Here is a 17,405-nt window from a genome sequence, read left to right as displayed (position 1 = left end):
GATGTGGTCTCCTAATACATGAAAGGGTGGGTGGGGAAAGAAAGACCAAGTTCTCCCAAGAGTCTATCAAAGAAAATGTCTTTGAAATAAAATCTGACTTTGTGTTTTCTCTGGAAGTGAGAGAGAGACACGGAGGGTTTTGCAGTACAGATGTGAATAAACGAGCTTGCTTAGGTTCTGGTAGTGGTTTGGTTTGGGGATCGTGGGTTTCGCAGTGGACTTACCAGTCCTGTTCCTCTGCTGGGCTGTGAAGGTTTTGCGCAGCTGTGTGCTGCTGCAGCTGGGTGATTACTAAGGTGAGAATGTTCTGCTGGAGCCTTGTACACTCATGAGAAGTAATTTTTTTTTTTTTGGAGGAGAGTAAGTCTGTACACACGAACGTTATTTTCGTTGACTTTTATTATTTTACATGCTAAGTGTTTATAGTTGACTACATAAAAAGTACAGGCTAGCAAGAAGGCCAGAAGCTTCTTCAGACCCTATGACAAACTGCAAGTAAAACGTTTTCCTGAGTGTGTGTAATCATTTACCTGAGTCTTCTCTTGCTACTACTTCAGGAAATAAAGGAATTCACAGAATTGCTTTTATTTTTTTTTTAACCCATTTAATATGCACTAGTATTCTATACTACAAATTCAAAACCTAATATGGCTTGTTTATGATGTAAAAGTAAATAAGATCTTTCAGAATGCTTTCCTAAGCTCTTTAGTCACTGATTTGACTTTTTGTTTTTTTTCTTTCCCCTCCTCACCAGGCATCTTTAATGACTGGAAAACTCAATGGATCATGTTTTTGTAATCCAAGCTATTTTTACATTCACTGTGCTGTAAACACATGGAGGAGCTGTAAGTAAATGTTCTGTACTGCATGATGAATTGGATTGCTACAGTCTGGAGGAAAGCAAAATAATAATTTCATTTCTGTGGTGATTTGCGTAGCTTGTGGTACAATGCCAGAAAGACTAACGGAAATGCTTATGGATACATGGACTCCATTAATAATATTATGGATTACTGTCCTTCCTTCCATTTATATGGCTCCAATGAATCAATCTCAAGTACTACCAATTGGATCCAGTACAGGACTAAAAAGGCTAACTGAAGAACAAAGAGTTTTGAACCGTTACAAGAGAGGCTGGGTTTGGAATCAAATGTTTGTATTAGAAGAATTTTCTGGACCTGAACCAATACTAGTTGGCCGGGTAAGGCAAGATTTTTTTTTTTCTCTCTTTGAGTGTGTAAATGTATAGTGTGTGAAGGTCTTCAGTCATTTGGACTCTTCTAAGAAATTCAAATTTGAGGTGCTCTGTTATTCTTATGTTCTTCTCTAATATTCATACATTTGTGCTTTTTAACGTACCTCATTTTAAGGATATGGTTTCCTGGTTAGCTAATCTGCTGTTTACAACATAATTATACATATTCAATATGACAAAAGTACACAAGCATGTACACATCCTTTTTTTCATACTGTTAGTCCCCAATCTTCACCTCTGTCTGCTGGACATTTTCACCAAAGCAGCTTTTTGTAATATGTTCTTAGTCATTTAAAATATGTTTCATACATTCAAAAAGGTTGTTACACCTATAGAAAATGACCTATCTCCTGCCTGATTACACAGAAGTTATTTATGGTCTGAGAATTTTTAAAAACACGAACAAAAAGGGAAGTGTGGTATATACAGCAAATTACAAGGCACTAATTTGTAGGCAGGTCATGATTTGCACAAATATGTAATAACGTTATTGCCACAGATTTGGTAATTTACTTTCAAAGTTAAGAAGATAACAAAAGGAAAATTATCATGTTTTTCTGTGTGTCCTAGCTTGCCTGTTGCCTTAAAGCTTTGATTGCTGCCATGCAGTAGTTTATTCTGTAGCTCAGTGAATTATCCCCAGTCAGTGAATCAGCCTTGCGGTTTCTCTAAAAAGAGATCTTGGGCCATCTGCATTCATCAGGAATGAATTATCTTTAGAATTATTCTTGGAAATAATTATCTATTCTTAAATGCATGTTTGGCCTATAGTGAGCAGTTATAAATACCTCGATTGTTTATCACTAAAGTTCAGTTCTCTTTAAATAAGCAGATACATTACTCAATTTCAGTAGCCAGGTAATATGGCAATAAAACATCTGGAGAACAAAAATTACGGATATCAGTAAATTTCTTTTTTTTTTCCTTTTTTTTTTTAATTCTCTGGGTAAATGAATAGCATATAGTATAATATAAGGACTGGCAATAGATGTATCTATTATTGAAAAGAACACAGAACAAGTGCATTCCTAAATTTTCCCTAGTGTAGCCCCTTTCCAGTCAAAACTTAGGGTCATAAAATGTAATGAGCTTTATATCCAGTAACTTCTGAGCGCTGTGTTAATATACGTTTATATTGGGTATTATATATCTGTTCTCATTTGATTTTCTGTGGTTAGCAATGTATCTTAATTTCAGACAGATAGCAATATGCTGATTTCAGATCTTAAAATATTTTATCCAACCCATTCTTTTCAGAATATTACGGTCAAGCTTTTAAAATGGTTTTGAGTTGCTTTTGAGTAGCTGAGGAGAATCCTGAGTTTGTACTTGGAAGTACTTTGATTTTCAGGGTGTAGTTTTTTTGGTGGATATAATATTTAGAATTGTTCAAATCATTAGTGAATAGAAGTGGGTGGCTTAAACTAAGCCAAACCAATAAAAAACATTATCCCATCTTCTGCTGGTGTTTTGAATAGCATTAGCTACTTTAAAATGGTGTGATAATCTATTTGTTGAGACTACTGTATAATAAAAACACTGTATGATATAGATGGAAACAAGCAAAAAGTGAAATGTGTTCCCATAGGGACAAAACATCGGTTTATTCATGAAAATGGCTTAAAATATTCTTGTAATTCTTGTCTGTATTTTTTCCCTTCTCTCTAGAAAAATCATCCGTACTTCTGACTTTTTTTTCTCTCCTAAGGTTTACGAGTACTATGGGCACCTTCAAACTCTGCCGTAGTCAGTGGGAACAGAGGTACTCCACATCTTTCAGAGCTGCTCTTAATCCTTTCTGACTATAAAGCAGCAAATCCCTCAATCGTAGTTCTTGGCAATCCTTCTTCCCAAAACTTGAAGGTGTACAGAACGTCACAAACAAAATTCTCTCATCCTCCATGAAGCTGGGCTATGGATTGCCCTCTGTCACCCTCATTGGTTTCTTATCCATTGCAATTTAAAAGCAACCTCCTTTTCAGAACTCACAATAGATTTGCACTTACCTAGTTCCTCCTCATCTCTTTTCTACTTTTATACTTCCTCCAACCTTTCAATTTTGCCCCCTACCAAAGGATTTACATGCTTGGGGCGTCTCCTTCATTCTGTGACTTTATCAACTTTATTTATGCCCTATGATTTAGCTTGATTTTCTTTGTGGTTTTTTGTTTGTTTGATTTGTTGTTGTTGGGTGGGTGGGGTTTTTTGTTTGGCTTTTTTTGTGTTTGTTTTGGTTTTTATCCCCAGACTTCGAATGAAGGGCACTCTGTAAAAGCAAATTAACGTAGAGAGGCTTAATATTGTGCAGCAAATGATACCAAACATGTGTGCCACCTATTTGCTGTATTTTCTGGACACAGATGTGCTTTTGTGCTGGTATAAAGAAGTGTTGCTTGTATGTGCTTTGTATATGCTCAAAGTACTAGTATAATCTCCAAACAAATTTATTACTTGACAGTTAATCACTTTAGAGGGAATATTCTTGAACCAAATCTAATTGCATAGGTTTCGGTTGCAGTTTTTGTTTTTCTACAATATTGTTGAGTGTAGATGGTACTTTTCATAGTCATATATGATTTCTACAAACATGTAATTAGGTGCTCTAGATCGTTTGTGCAAAAACTTATCTTTGCATTTACTGAAGTAACACACACAAGCAGAATTTGATATATCTTCTCAAAGCCCACTGAAAATTCAGCTCTTAAGAACTGCTCAGAATAATATTGACACTTAAAGAAGGTTTTTCATGTCAGTGAGTGGAAAGGCACGGAGTAGAAGTATTTAATTCTAATGGAATTGAAATGTATATCAGCAAAATAAAACAGAAAATTGAAATTAATTAGAATATATATAAACAGAATACAAATAACCTTCTAAATAAAAGCCTGAATATAGAGCCGGTGCATTCATTCTGTTAGTTAAAGAGATCTCATCCCAAAGTTTCCGAGGTACAGGCAAAGTTGGGCAAGACAGGATTTACAGAGATACGTAATATCATTTTTTTAGGCTGCTCTGTTTTTCCAGGAGAAATAGCTTCTAGGTGTAAAGACCCTTTTCAGAGTGTAGCGATACAACTGCACGCTTTTCAAAGGTACTTATTCATTGCTGTTCTGCATGCATGTGTATTAATAAATGCATTCCCAATATATTTGCTTTAATAAATGAAATAATCTGGGGTGAGACTAATAAGAGGATTTAATGTGACTTCTTTCTTAAAGCATGGTGGTTTACTTCAATGACTCGAGTAAAGCACAGGAGAAAATATTTTGCTTTTATTCATGAATCTCTTACAATGAGTTTGAACAATATGTACTTCTAATGTCAGTTTTCATCATTGTATTCAGTAGGATCAAGCTCAAACCTAAACAGCTCTACTTCAGTTAACACATCTGTAAAAAAATATATGAATACTCATCTCTTAGGGTGATTTCTGAATTTGAGATTTCTCTATAAAATGATATGAACATTTTAGTTTTTCTTTTTTATCTATATTAATGCATTTATTTTGACACATGGTATTGTAATAAATTCCATATTGTTTTTATCTGTACATGTAGAAAGGTATATATGCATTTTTGAGAAACTTAAGTAACTTTGTTCTTGTGATCTACTTCAATTTTTTTTTTTTTTTTTCATCCATAGAAACAGGTACGTGCTTTACAAAGCTACTGCTTCTACTTTAGAAGACTCCACATACTGGATGTTGCTGTCAGCAGTTTTGTGGCCTCCCAGTGCCTGGCAGCCTCATTCGAGTGTGGAGTGCTATGTCTTGTGACGCTGCATGTGGCCCCTGGGGACTTGATTAGTTAGACAGAACTTTTACTTGATATACATGGCTGCATTTTCTCGGTCTCCCCTGCATGCATTTACAGCACCATGGCAGATGTGCTGTGAAAGCTGTGGTGTAGCAAATGCCACTGTTCTTTCACAGGAGACAGCCGCCGAATTCACGATGAAATAGATAATAGAGTTAAAAATCATTGGGAAACTAGGTTTGGGGTATATAATTGTACCTCCTCTTTTAGGTAACGTGTTACTTGTGATGTTTTAAATGGGAGAGGACCTGTTTAAGAGAGGTTTTTAGGCAAAAACTTGGGCTAGTTAATGTGTTAACAGCTGTTTCTAAGTACAATGCATGGAAAGAACGAAAGAGAGAACGAAGGTGATAAAAGTTTTGGGTTTGGTTGTGTTGGTTTTGGTTTGTTTTTTGGTATGTGTTTGTTTGTTTTAAATATTCTCTGACTTAGCACTAACTGAGTTAGCAGCAAAGTTCAGACACAAACACTAAATATCAGTCAGATCAGTGCTGTTTCTGTGATAACACTCCTCTGGCAGTACTCCCAGGTTTCTCCCAGAACCTCCCTCAGACTTTTAAAAATTTACTTATGTCCAGTCCCAAAGTAATACATTGCATATTTTGCACACAGTCTCTGTGATGAGAGATGTGTAAAATGAGCTGGGCAGGGAAGAGCAGTGCCTGTGTCAGCTGCGGTGTCCCAGCTGTGGCGTGCCGTTGGTGGAACAGCTGTGCTGGCTCGTGAGGAGTTGCTCCGAAAAGCCGCAAGAGGGGAAGAACCAGACAGTTACCGAGGCTCAGAAAGATCATGGCCGGGTCAGCTCTTCAGCAGTGCAGTTTCAGGTAGACACTTTGTGACTGTGGAGTTTTTCGTCCTTGCTTCTGGCTTACACGGTATGTCCACTCTTAAATGCGGAAGTTTTTGTGTATGGCTGGTAGAATGAGGAGCTAGAAAACTTTTGCTTTTTAGAGGAACAGAGATTTTTCCCTTGATGTATGGGCTTAGGTTCAGGCCTTTAGAGGAGACATAATTTTCCTGTAGGAGGAGCAGTAGAGAGGCATCATGTTTTCACAGTTAAGTGCTTCAGGCTGCGCTACTGTAAAAACCGAACCTGGAAATGCAGAGAGCACTTATAAATAGCTTCAAGCTGTATGTTCTACATTATACATGCTTTATGCAATCTTTGATTTCATTGCCAATGTACATTTTCTCTCTTAACAAGGAAATGGTAAAATCTTACTTGTTTAAAATTATAAATAGTTCTGTTGAAGTACAAGTGATACATATATGCAAAGTAAACAAGGTTTTAATTAAACAAGTTCTTTCCATATGTTTTCATTTTTATTCCTGTGTTGAACTTGTGATTATAATGACTGCCTGAAAATACCGTTGTACTCAAGCGATACAAACTAGAAATATATGTAGCTTAGGCTCTTATTACTTTGGAGATGAATTACATGCTGTTTCCCTGAATGGAAGAAATTATTGTGAAATATACATGTAGTATACCCCCGGCATAGGCTACGTAGGGTATTACATGGTCCTACATTAATGCTTTGTTAAAGTTTCCACAGTTAAAACAACAGACATCAGAACACCATATTATATAGATTCTCCTCTTTTTCTTCTAATATACACTTGTATGTTTTGCTGTCTGTGATTTAAATGCATGCCATAAAATATTCAATATCTGAAATGTTGCTAAGTCAACATTGCTTTCTGAGCCTTAGATTTTTGTTGTTGTTTTGCAGCCATAATTATACACTAATTTTCCTACTTATGTTTAATAAACTCCCAGAAGCTGAAATGTATCATGTATTTTGCTACTGTGTTCTTTATGGAAAATATTAATTCCCCCAGACTTTTGTGTGCTTCTGAAGGAGCTGACTGTATACTTCATAGAATGCTCCAGTTTACATGGTCTAAAGCAGCTTAGTAAGCAGGAGTATAAGTAGCTCTGAGGAAAACTCTTCTTAATTAAATTTTGCTGCAAAGACAATAAATATAGTATACATTTTACAGAATCCTGATAAAAGTAGTGGTTTTTAAACAAATATTCCCGAGTCTGCACAAATTTCATTTGTTTCTTTTCAACTAAGTAGAAGTTCCAAGAAATTTCTTCTTGGAACATATAAATTTAGATGAGGGCAGTTTGAAGTAAGTGAGCCGTGTCTACATTTTCTAATACAGTGTAAAAATAATTGTACTGATTTCTCTTTGAGTTAACAGACGCGCTACATCTTTAGACCGTAAGATCTCATTTCTATATATTTCTGGGAGTATCACTAAGTAAGGCTGAATGCTTCGTGCTCCCTCATCTCCAGTCTGGGGCATGATATAAACAAAATTCAAGTAGAGTCCCAACACTTGTATGACAGCTAATACCACTGGACTGGTAATAAATTCAGAGGCCTTTCATCTATTAATAGAGTAAAAAAGTGGCGCATACCAGTATGGGCCGTTACTATGGAAAGCATTTAAAGGAATGCATTGTAATGTCAAGATACTCGTGCAGGGTCAGCCTGCAAAACACCAGACGCTTTCTGAGCCATCCGGATTTTCTTCACTGAAGTAGGAACACCTTTGTGATGTGGTTTGCATCTTAAGTTTTAGACTTCATAGACAATAAGTAGAGAATAACTTCAAAGAGTTGGGTTGGCTTTTTTTTTGTTTCTGTTTGTTGTGTTGGTTTTTTGTGTGTGTTTTGGTTTATTTTTTACATTGTATACATGGTGGACATGATTACACAGTGTGTGCTTAGGCATTTGGATCCCCTGATGTTACTTTAACATCATTCTCTTTAATTTCCTTGTCATATTTTTATAAAGCCAGAAGGATTTCTAATCTTCTGAAAAAAAAAAGTAGCTAACATAGCGAATTTCTTTTGTTTGTGAAGAATTAGAAGCTCGTGTACTTTTGTTCAATATATTGATCTAAACACTTTATCTTTCTCACAATGAATTGAAATGTTTTCCAAGTATGAATGCAAAATGCTGAAGTGACAGGATGAAAAATTAAGTAGAGCCTTCCACATGATATTGCGCAGATGCCCTATGATCGTTTACTCTTTCCAACATTGCTTTAGTAAATGGTTTTCAATTTCTACCTGTAGGGCCCACCTCTGGTGCTGTCAGGATGCTTCAGTTCCAGTTGTCAATTTAACTACCAATTAGTGCCAGTTGTGATGGCGGTTTTTTTGCTAAAAGTTTGTCCTTTCTGAACTTGACAAACAAATTTCCTATAGGCCACTGAAAAGCTATCGGAGAGTAGTGACTTCCCAAAAGTGACAGAACAAATTGCCTTTCAACCAGTAAAGTGAAAGGGTATATTTATTGTTTTCAAGTCCTGATGTGATATTTCTCAATTTGCCAAGGATTCATGTAATGAAAACCTTAAAAATAATTTTGCATTAAAATGAGAAATGCTTTGGCACTAACTCCTTTAGTGTCTGCAGGCTTCCAGTAAGAGCTCTGGCGCTGAAGTGGGTGATACCTAAAGAACTGAATTACAGCTGAGAAAGACTGTCTTTTACCTGCTGGACACCACTGTATCTTTAGGATGTAACAAATACCCATTCACAGTAACCACAAGAAAAATTATTTTGCATTTAAAAATGATAGGGAAGAGTTTGCATACATTTTGTTTCTCGAAAGTTCTGTTTTGAAAGTGTGGTTTTGTTTTTGTTTTTCTTCCTATTCTGGTAAAGTAAAAGAAGAACGTGTGTTGTGCAACAGACCAATGACTTCACAGCTTGAGGGTCTTTATTTTTTGATGGGGATTTTTGGACAAAGCCAGCGATGTTGATACTGTGCAATTTAATCTGGATGTGAAGCAGTCAGCTTCACTACAGAAATAATTCGCTGCAATAATTATTTTAGGCAGTGTCTACAGGTAACTATTATTTGAAAACCATGTGTAGGGTATGTGGCATTGAAAATAAATGTGGATAATTTTCCTAAAGGTATTTAAGCAAATATTTAGGTATCTGAGTAGCCTCTTGGTGATACCTGCAGGAAAACACTTGTAGTGATATAGAGTAATATATAACTTTTTGCTGAGAAATCTCTGTTAGTGTAAAGATCCCCCTTTGGTAATTTCTTTCAAAGCCTTTATTTTCCAGCAGTCATGCCAGCGGCTAAGAAAAAGTGTAGCTGTCCCTGGAGAATATCAGTCCCATTCCTGAATTAACCAGAGGAATCATTAGGGGCAACATAAGAAATCCCTTTTCTTGTCTCAGGGTCTGAGCTCGATAACTGTTACGCACCCAGCCCCTGGTGAATAGAAGCAAAGCTGAGGGTTTGTGTGTTAACTGGCTGTGCTGCGTGTTGCTGTTAGATGGTCCCAATGAGGGGGAATGCACTGAAATAAGACTGACTCAGAGGATCACTGGAGGCAAGGAGCTCAGCTGTAGGCAGAACCAGCAACAGACATTTCTTAGCAGTTCAGCCCAGTTGTATGCTGGTTTAAATCCAGAAACCATATGATCTAATTTTCTTTTCCCTTGCTGAGCTAACTGCTTACATATAATAGGGGGATTGTTACCAAGTGAGAAAAGGTGATTTTCAATATATACAGTACTGGTGGTGGGCATCCAGACATGAAGTACACAGAGGAATCGAAACAAACCATAGTTCTTCTGTCAAACTATTTTCTAAGGTCATCAAGCTACAAGCATCATTAAGAGCTATGACATGTTATATATCCAACGTAAGTAGTCAGGATATTAAAGTGAATGAAAAAAACCTCCTTATTTTTAAATTAATTGGGGTTAATTGGTAAAATAATTGACACAACATAATTCTTTATGTTAAAGCATGGTGCAGAATGCTCAGAATCTGATATTACTCAACTCAAATAGCTTAATGAAAATCTACCATATTTTTACAGAATAAGTTTTCTAAATACAATTACTGACATACTTGCTATTCCCTTCTCTCTTTTTTTTTTTTTTTTTTTTTTGAAATTGCCAGTTTGCAGGCAACCTATTCTCTAATTACTATGCAGTCTGAAGCATTTAATGTAGACCACTGGCACACTTTGCAATTCCTATTGTCATACGGACAAGAAAATACAATGTCCAGAGGCAAATGTTTGTGTTTCTTCCTTCATTCAAAATCATCTGAAACAAGACTTAATGCCAACACAATATTTCAGGGGTTTTTTTTCTGCTAATTAATGGGTCTTGATTATTTTGTTGGATAACCCACATACTTGTTTAGAATATTTGATTAACTGAGAGCAGGTGCTGATCTAAATATAAAAGGACTTTTTGTTCAGTTTTTATATGAATAAACAGAAGTTACTTAAATAATTTAAAGCATATACCAGGATTTTACTTGGCATAAAAAGATTTACAGACCAAATTGACATTTAATCCCTGGATACCTTTAAAGGGGCCTCAGAATGGACTTGTTTCTTGTGCAAATTATTGAAACATTCTGCATACCCACAAAACACTCATGGAGGGCATTTTTATAAACCAAACTACAGCAAATGAGGAATGGTCCACCAAGTAACAGTAAATGTGAAAGCTGGTAATATGGTCGTTTATATTAAGAAGCCTTAGCTAAATTTTTTTTTCCATGTTGTTGAGTAGGAGACAATTCCCACCTCAAATCAGCTATTGTCTAAAGAGGATAAGTGGACTGTAACTGAGGAAGAAAACATAAATGCAGAAAGATGGCATGGGCAGACGTTAATTTTCAATGTCCACAATGATGCCTCTAGTCCATGGCACCACCAGAGGACAAGCTTTCTGATTCTCAGGTACTTTGCGCAGCCAGTGCTGTCTCCTGCTAACCAGTGATGGTATTACAAGGTGTAAAGACAGAATATTATCAGGAAGTTTAAGAAGCCACGTGATTGCTTTTCAAGTGTGTGGGACATGCTGCAAGAGATGTGTCCTATGCAATTTATCAACAACTTAAATGTGATATAATAACAAATATATGTACCCTTAAATATGTGTTGAACATAAGGCTTACTGACAGAGTGGGAGTTACCATACCTCAAAAATAAATAAAAATCATTAGGCAGAGTTAGGCTTCTTACTCTATGTAGAAGGCAACCGCACTGATGATCCCATGAAGGAATCATTTTGTAATTGGTCTAAATTCTGTCACTTCAGAAGACCACCTGCTAGTTACTGCAAATTACTGATAAGCAAAGGAATGCTAGGAATTGTGTACTGTATATGCGTAAATAAATATTTGAATTTTAAGGGAACTTTTTGTGAGTAAATGTTTATATCTAAATCAAATGCATTCTGAACAAATACTGTAAGAGACAATGGAACAAAGTCTGATGGATAGTAAAGCAAAATTTTGCTCTAGTCATGCTGGAGACCAACTCTGAGGCAATAGGTTCACTGCAGTACTTTGAATGCTATGAAATGTGTTTCATACTTGTAAAGTAGAAAAACCCAATAGTACGACTGAATCAGTATTTATTCCAGCTGACGTCTATATAGAATCAGGAATACGCTTTTAAATTCTGCCAATTGCGAAAAGACTAGAAAAAATAAGAGGTACTTTCTCCACTTGAAAACAGGCAAATGTGGAGCTGTTTTGTCTTAAAGTGCAGTTTCCAAGCATAGTTTCTTTGCAAGAGGAAAGCTCTGATGTCACTTGAGGAAGGCAGGTTGTCAGCCTGGAAGAATACAAATATCGACTCACCTGCCAGTCTACTTTGTATTTAGCTCTGAGAACCTCTGCAGCACCAGAGGATCTCAGCTGGTGTAGGACAAAGTACTGACCTCAGGAGTCTCTTTTCTTGGTGACCTTCCTGCTCTAATAAACATGATACAGTCATCAAGCACTCATGTGTAGCATTGTCCCCATGAGACACTATAAAAAAAAACCCTCTCAGGATGGTTTGTTTGAAAATTCTCAGGGAAACCAATAATCCAGTTATAGTTAATCCTTAATTTATTTTTTTCTCAGCCACTTGATTTATAAATCACTTGTCCTTATTATGTCCTGTGATATGTTCTGTTACCGAGCCTGAATTTCTGCTTTGTGAAGGTGTGTGCTTTGCAGTAGCGCTTTTAGTTGACAAAAATATTTTTGAGGGTTCCAGCCTTCCAGATACTGGGAATTGCTTCGGATTCAATAGGTCAAGTGCATTCCAAATTTGATATTGAGTCTGTCTTAATGTACCTAATGTAAATCCTTACATACAGTTTATGCAGTGTCTGGTGGAGGCAGGAACATGAAGGGAAAAACAATTACTACACTGAGATGAAAACCGGTGTGCGTGTTGCACGTATGCACAGACTGGTACGTGTATCTAAGAGAATATTAAAAGATTCCTGTTTAGAGGAGGGGACCACAGTGATTGGTAGGGCAAGTGTTTCATTAGTGAAACTGTTACCCTTTCTGCAATTAAGTACAGGAGCATAAGAAAGTCACAGCATTTGCACAGCTTCCTCTCCATGTAGATTGACCCTTGTAATGTTCATGTCCATTGTCATTCTTTTAGAAATACTGGTAACCTTATCTGTAGTGGCTGTGCCTTCACACTTGATGCAGCAGTGTTGTGAGCCAAATTTTTTTTTTAAATGCAGCAAAGGTAATTTTGCATGGTGTGCCAAGTTCTGTTTTGCAGCAGGAAAAGAGCTGCAGCTACTTAAAATCCATTTCATATAATCTTTTCTATTGATCACACCTGTATTGAAATACTGCATGTGGAAGCTCAAATAGTCTTTGCTAGAGCTTCTCAGAAATAATTGAGTTATCATTTGTTTCGCTGAAGAATCAAAAAGTGATAGTGACACATAATTTAATTTCTAAAAGTCGGAATCTTTTCTCATTCTGTACCTTACCAACCTAACATTGGTCTGAATTCTTTCAGAAGTGCAGCTTGCTCATTAGGAATAAGTGAAATTAAATAATTGTATAGAGTAAACATCATACGTATTTCTAAATCTCTATTTTCAATTGACTCTTAATATGAAAAACTTCTTATTAAGCCTTTTTTGAGAGGCATAAAGTCTTTGGGGTCTTAAATAAAAGCTGATATGGTTTCATTTATAGGAATTAATCATGGGCCATGTAAGTAGGAAAGGTATTCTCGTATATAATGTACCACAGCAAAACTGTGGAAGGGTTTGTCCTTGGTACTGTTCTGGCCTTTTATTACAAAGAGCAGGAAGAACAGTCAATAACCACTTATTAATGTTTTTCTCTCTCCTTTATTGTAGCTTTAGGTACATTAGGCTCTCAGTAATTATCTCATTCATAATCCTCTATCACAAGTAATATTTTCTGCATCTTGTGAAGCATAATTGGAAAATATTTTCTTTGGATGTACACTATTTCTATTCCCTCTTTAATATAACTTTACCCAAGAGTATCTTGCCTAGGAAAAATGAGCAAGCGTAATTTTATACAGGTAATCAAATATCTCAAATGTTGGCACATTTTCCTTTATCTCCATGGGACCAAAAGCTAACCTTCAAATAGACCTAGGCATTAAAAGAGAGAATTTCAGCACACAGTTAGAACTCAAATAAGTTTGTAGAAGGCAACTCGAATAGAAGTGCTATTTTGAGTTATTAGTACTGTATTTCTCCTACAGGGTATTCCATTTGATTAATCCAGAACTGCAGGAGAATATGTATATTAGTCTAAGTGTATGTATATGTGTCTTGGTGTGTGTATATGTATAGATATGTCTAACATATTACTTAACCACCGTCTTATGGCAGGACTTTACTGTCTTTTGAAATAATTCTAATTTTTTCCCACTTAAGACTCAAACCCACATCTTGATACAGGTTTTAGCTTATGAGGTTGAGCAAAATGAATTGGGGGGCGGGGAGAGAATGAAAAGAAATCAGCATGTCTTTAGAATCATCTTTGTTGCAATACACTGTAGAACAGTTAATTTATTCTAGACCTTCTGACATAAATCATGCTGAAGTGAGAGACAACGAAAGCCATACAGAATCACAGATACAAAGCTAAGGACTGGTTTCAGGCAGAGCAGACACTTTTAAGGCTACTGTATGGTAGGCCTACAATGAAACCTTTCAGTCTCTATTTTTGTTGTGGAATTGAACATTCTTATTTCTATTTTCACTCATTTTTGCATCAAGGGCTCTTGTGAATACAGAACCCAGAGAAAGATGATACTGAAAGCTGATATGACTCTCCAGCTGTAAACAATTTACCAGGATTCTGAGAGTGTATAACCCAGCAAGATACCTGTCATTTTCGCAACGCTTATTTTAAAGGAGACGCTAGATCTCTCAGTGAAGACATTCTTTTTCCTGTTCTATTTTAAAAGTTAGACTTGACATTATTTGCATATTTAAATGCAATAGTAGGCTTATGTTGGTAATTAAGAATTTTGCGCTGTGAATATGCTTATTCTCCAAGACCAAATTTTGGATTACTATTAAATTTCATTTTCAGGTGGCCAGATTATTCCATGGCTGTCAAATGTAAAGCCTGGTAATTGATGTCTGAATTTGGTTTTTTTATGTCCTTGTGCCAAGATTTTTCTATTTTGCCTTACCATGAAAATATCTACTGAGTTATTCCAATTGTAAGATCATTTGCTTAGTGAGTTGTTTGTAAAGACCTCAATAAAAAAGTTACATTTTTTTAACCTGAGTTAAAACAGCAATGGAGATGAGTTAGCTTGGCTAATGGTTTTGATAATCTGTCGAGTTTATGTAGTGATAGAACAAACTCGGATCACATGGCTCTGCTTGGAATTTCAGCCCAGGCAGAAAGGGCCCCTGACCTGGAGTCAGTGTGGATCCATCCCTGCGCTAGGCTCATAGCTCGGGCCACTATTCCTCCTCCAGAAGAGAGAGGCCCTTCATTCAAAGGGTCCCAATAGTTTGAAATGGGTCTGTTCTTAAAATTCTTCCCACTGCACAAAATATTAAATATCAATGAGCAAAATAATAAGGATAAAGAGAAATGGTATAACCTAGGGGAAGGGAAATAAGAGGGGTGAAAGCTGAGAGTTCTGGTCTTGGGGGAGAAGGTTTTCAAATACCTGCCTAATTATGAGAGTAAAATGTGGGATGAGGAAATTGTCAGCATGCTTCCTGTGTTCTCTGGAAGTCGGCTGCCTGATTCTGTAAATCAGGCATTCTGTGAGAGGGTGTGTCTATTTTTACATCCAAGTGACGTGGAAGGCTGAAATAGATGCAAACTGACGGCTGTCGGCTTTTGCGCAAACCTGGAAAAAGGCATTTAGTTCTTTCAGAGCTAGAGAGAGACTTTAGTTACAGTTGCCTAGAGCTGCTGGTGGATTTCTAAGTCGCTGTGAATCTAAGAAGCCATCTGCTAAGGGCCATATTCATGCTAGATAATTGACCTGAACTGGACCTGGGAGCTAATTGACCTGAGAGTTGCTTAGGAAATAAAATTTTGTAATCCTCTGCTGACACTACTGCTTTGTAGGTGAGATGACCTCAAACATTCCTTACTTTTCTCTCAACGTTGTTTGAACTATACTTCAGCCTATTTTGTATATAGCTGCTTTAAATATTATTCAATGTTTCAGTTGCTCTTGTGAAGCCTACATGTACTTCAAGCATGTTTGTAAATCAGGCCCTGCAGGTAAAGGAATGCTTATTTGTACATTTTGTCAAGTCTTGGGGCTGGATAACGTATTCAGTTTTAAAAACAAAATTTAAAAATAATGGAAAACCAACCCTGGAGTACAGACACTCTGAAGGCCCCAGAAGTAAAGTCAGAGGTGCCGTGCTCACTTACACGTGGCAGGACACGTGCCTTGCCATCTTTCTAAAGAGCTTCTCCATGAACTTGTGCCAGCATATTGTATTATTTGCTGATATAGAAACGGTACTGTACATCTTTTCCAGCTGTATATTGCTTCACTCCTACTGAAATGAATTTCCATAAACTTCACTTCAATATATTTGACATTTTTATTGTTTGGATCTTTTTGTCCTGTAAAAGTGGCCTTTGCACATATTATTCACAGGGTCATCTTCAATAAGGTTCAAGAACTTAGTGGCAGTACCTCTGCTATAAGAACATGCAACCTTTTTTCCTCATGCTTATTTTTCTCCCTCTCTATATTCCTTTATGTCGATAAGAAAACTTAAGCTTGAGAGATGTAAAAAAAAAAAAATTTAAAAAAAAATCCTTTACTGTTTACTTTCAGTTAGTCAAATATAGCATATCTGTGCTGACTCCATGTTCAGTATTATTTTAATTAGGACCGATTAGGGAGTGTGAAGAAAGGTTTGTGGGAATAGCAAAAAGGAAGATTGCAAAGGAATTCATTTTTATTTTTACTGAAAAATATTTCCACAACATTTTTGAGCTATTCATTGTTATTTAAAACACTAGTCAACGTCACAAATTTATGAGATTTCTACTGTTGGAAATAATAATTCCTGAAAATTAATTTCTTTCTAAAGTGAATAATGTTTGAGATGAGTAATTATTTATTTTGCTTGAAAAGGTCCATTGTTCTTATGCTCTTTGAGTTTAGTGAAGCGTTTGAATTACAACACACCTTTCATTACATAGTACTATTACATAGCCATGCAGGTCTGTAGTAGGGAACTTGCTGCTTCTCTTTCTCTTAATATTAATCTTAATTCATTACATTGAGCTCGTGCGGCATAAAAATGTGATGCACTTCACTGAAAAACTGTGAATATATACTCAGAAATACAGTTGTATGTACCCTGAGATGAGAGAGTCACTTTTAGTATCTATATTGTCTTTTCAAGTAGCAATAAAGGAAACCCTGTAATAATAACGGAACACTTGTGACTGACAAACACCCTCCTGCAGTTCAGAACTGGAATATGAATGGACACCATGGGAAGCTGGCCCATTTCTGATGAAAACAGTTTTTAACAGCAGGAATTTATGAATCTACTCAGTGCAAATGAGATTTTATTATGCTGAGAGTCTGAAAATGATGCTTCATTTATTAAATTAATACAAAAATTGTATTCAGATACTGCTGGAGAGTCTTCTAAGACCTTCCTGAATGTCAGAGCTGAGGCTGAAACCATTGACTTAGGTTATGGGAAGTGATAGTGAAAACAGGACAAGCTGCCAAAACCTTCTCATTCTTTGCTTGATTGAAATTAATGTGTGTTTGGAACAGCACCTGTCACAGTTTCCCAGTCTGTGTACTAGAGAAAATGATACTTGCCCATTTTTAAAATACTGAGATTGTTTAATTAAAGCTTTTGGTAATTATTTCACCCTAAAAGCCCCTTTTGCTCTTTTATTCTCCACAACATGGGTCAGCTACATCTCATTGCTGCAAGATTGGAAGCAATGGCTTCTACTGTCGTAGAATCTGAAGTAACTTCAAATTTACACTGATACAGTAGAAATCAG

General features: G+C 36.3%; 1 protein-coding gene across 4 annotated transcripts in view; it reads left to right on the top strand.

Annotated features, from left to right (window-relative positions):
* Nucleotides 1–938: 938 nt before the first annotated feature.
* The window catches only part of CDH8 (cadherin 8), a 130,890-nt gene continuing 114,423 nt past the window's right edge, over nucleotides 939–17,405 (top strand). For 2 of the 4 annotated variants that reach the window (XM_065641275.1, XM_065641274.1), the window contains exon 1: nucleotides 950–1,201. In XM_065641275.1, coding sequence (XP_065497347.1) covers nucleotides 950–1,201 — 252 coding nt within the window. Of the gene's footprint in view, nucleotides 1,202–17,405 lie in introns of all 4 variants that reach the window. The other 2 variants (XM_065641273.1, XM_065641276.1) reach the window with 2 other exon arrangements.

The sequence above is a fragment of the Caloenas nicobarica genome, chromosome 9 (genome assembly GCF_036013445.1).
Source record: "Caloenas nicobarica isolate bCalNic1 chromosome 9, bCalNic1.hap1, whole genome shotgun sequence".
NCBI lineage: Eukaryota > Metazoa > Chordata > Aves > Columbiformes > Columbidae > Caloenas > Caloenas nicobarica.
Note: the sequence above shows the minus strand (reverse complement) of the source record. Positions and strands in the feature narration are given on the sequence as shown.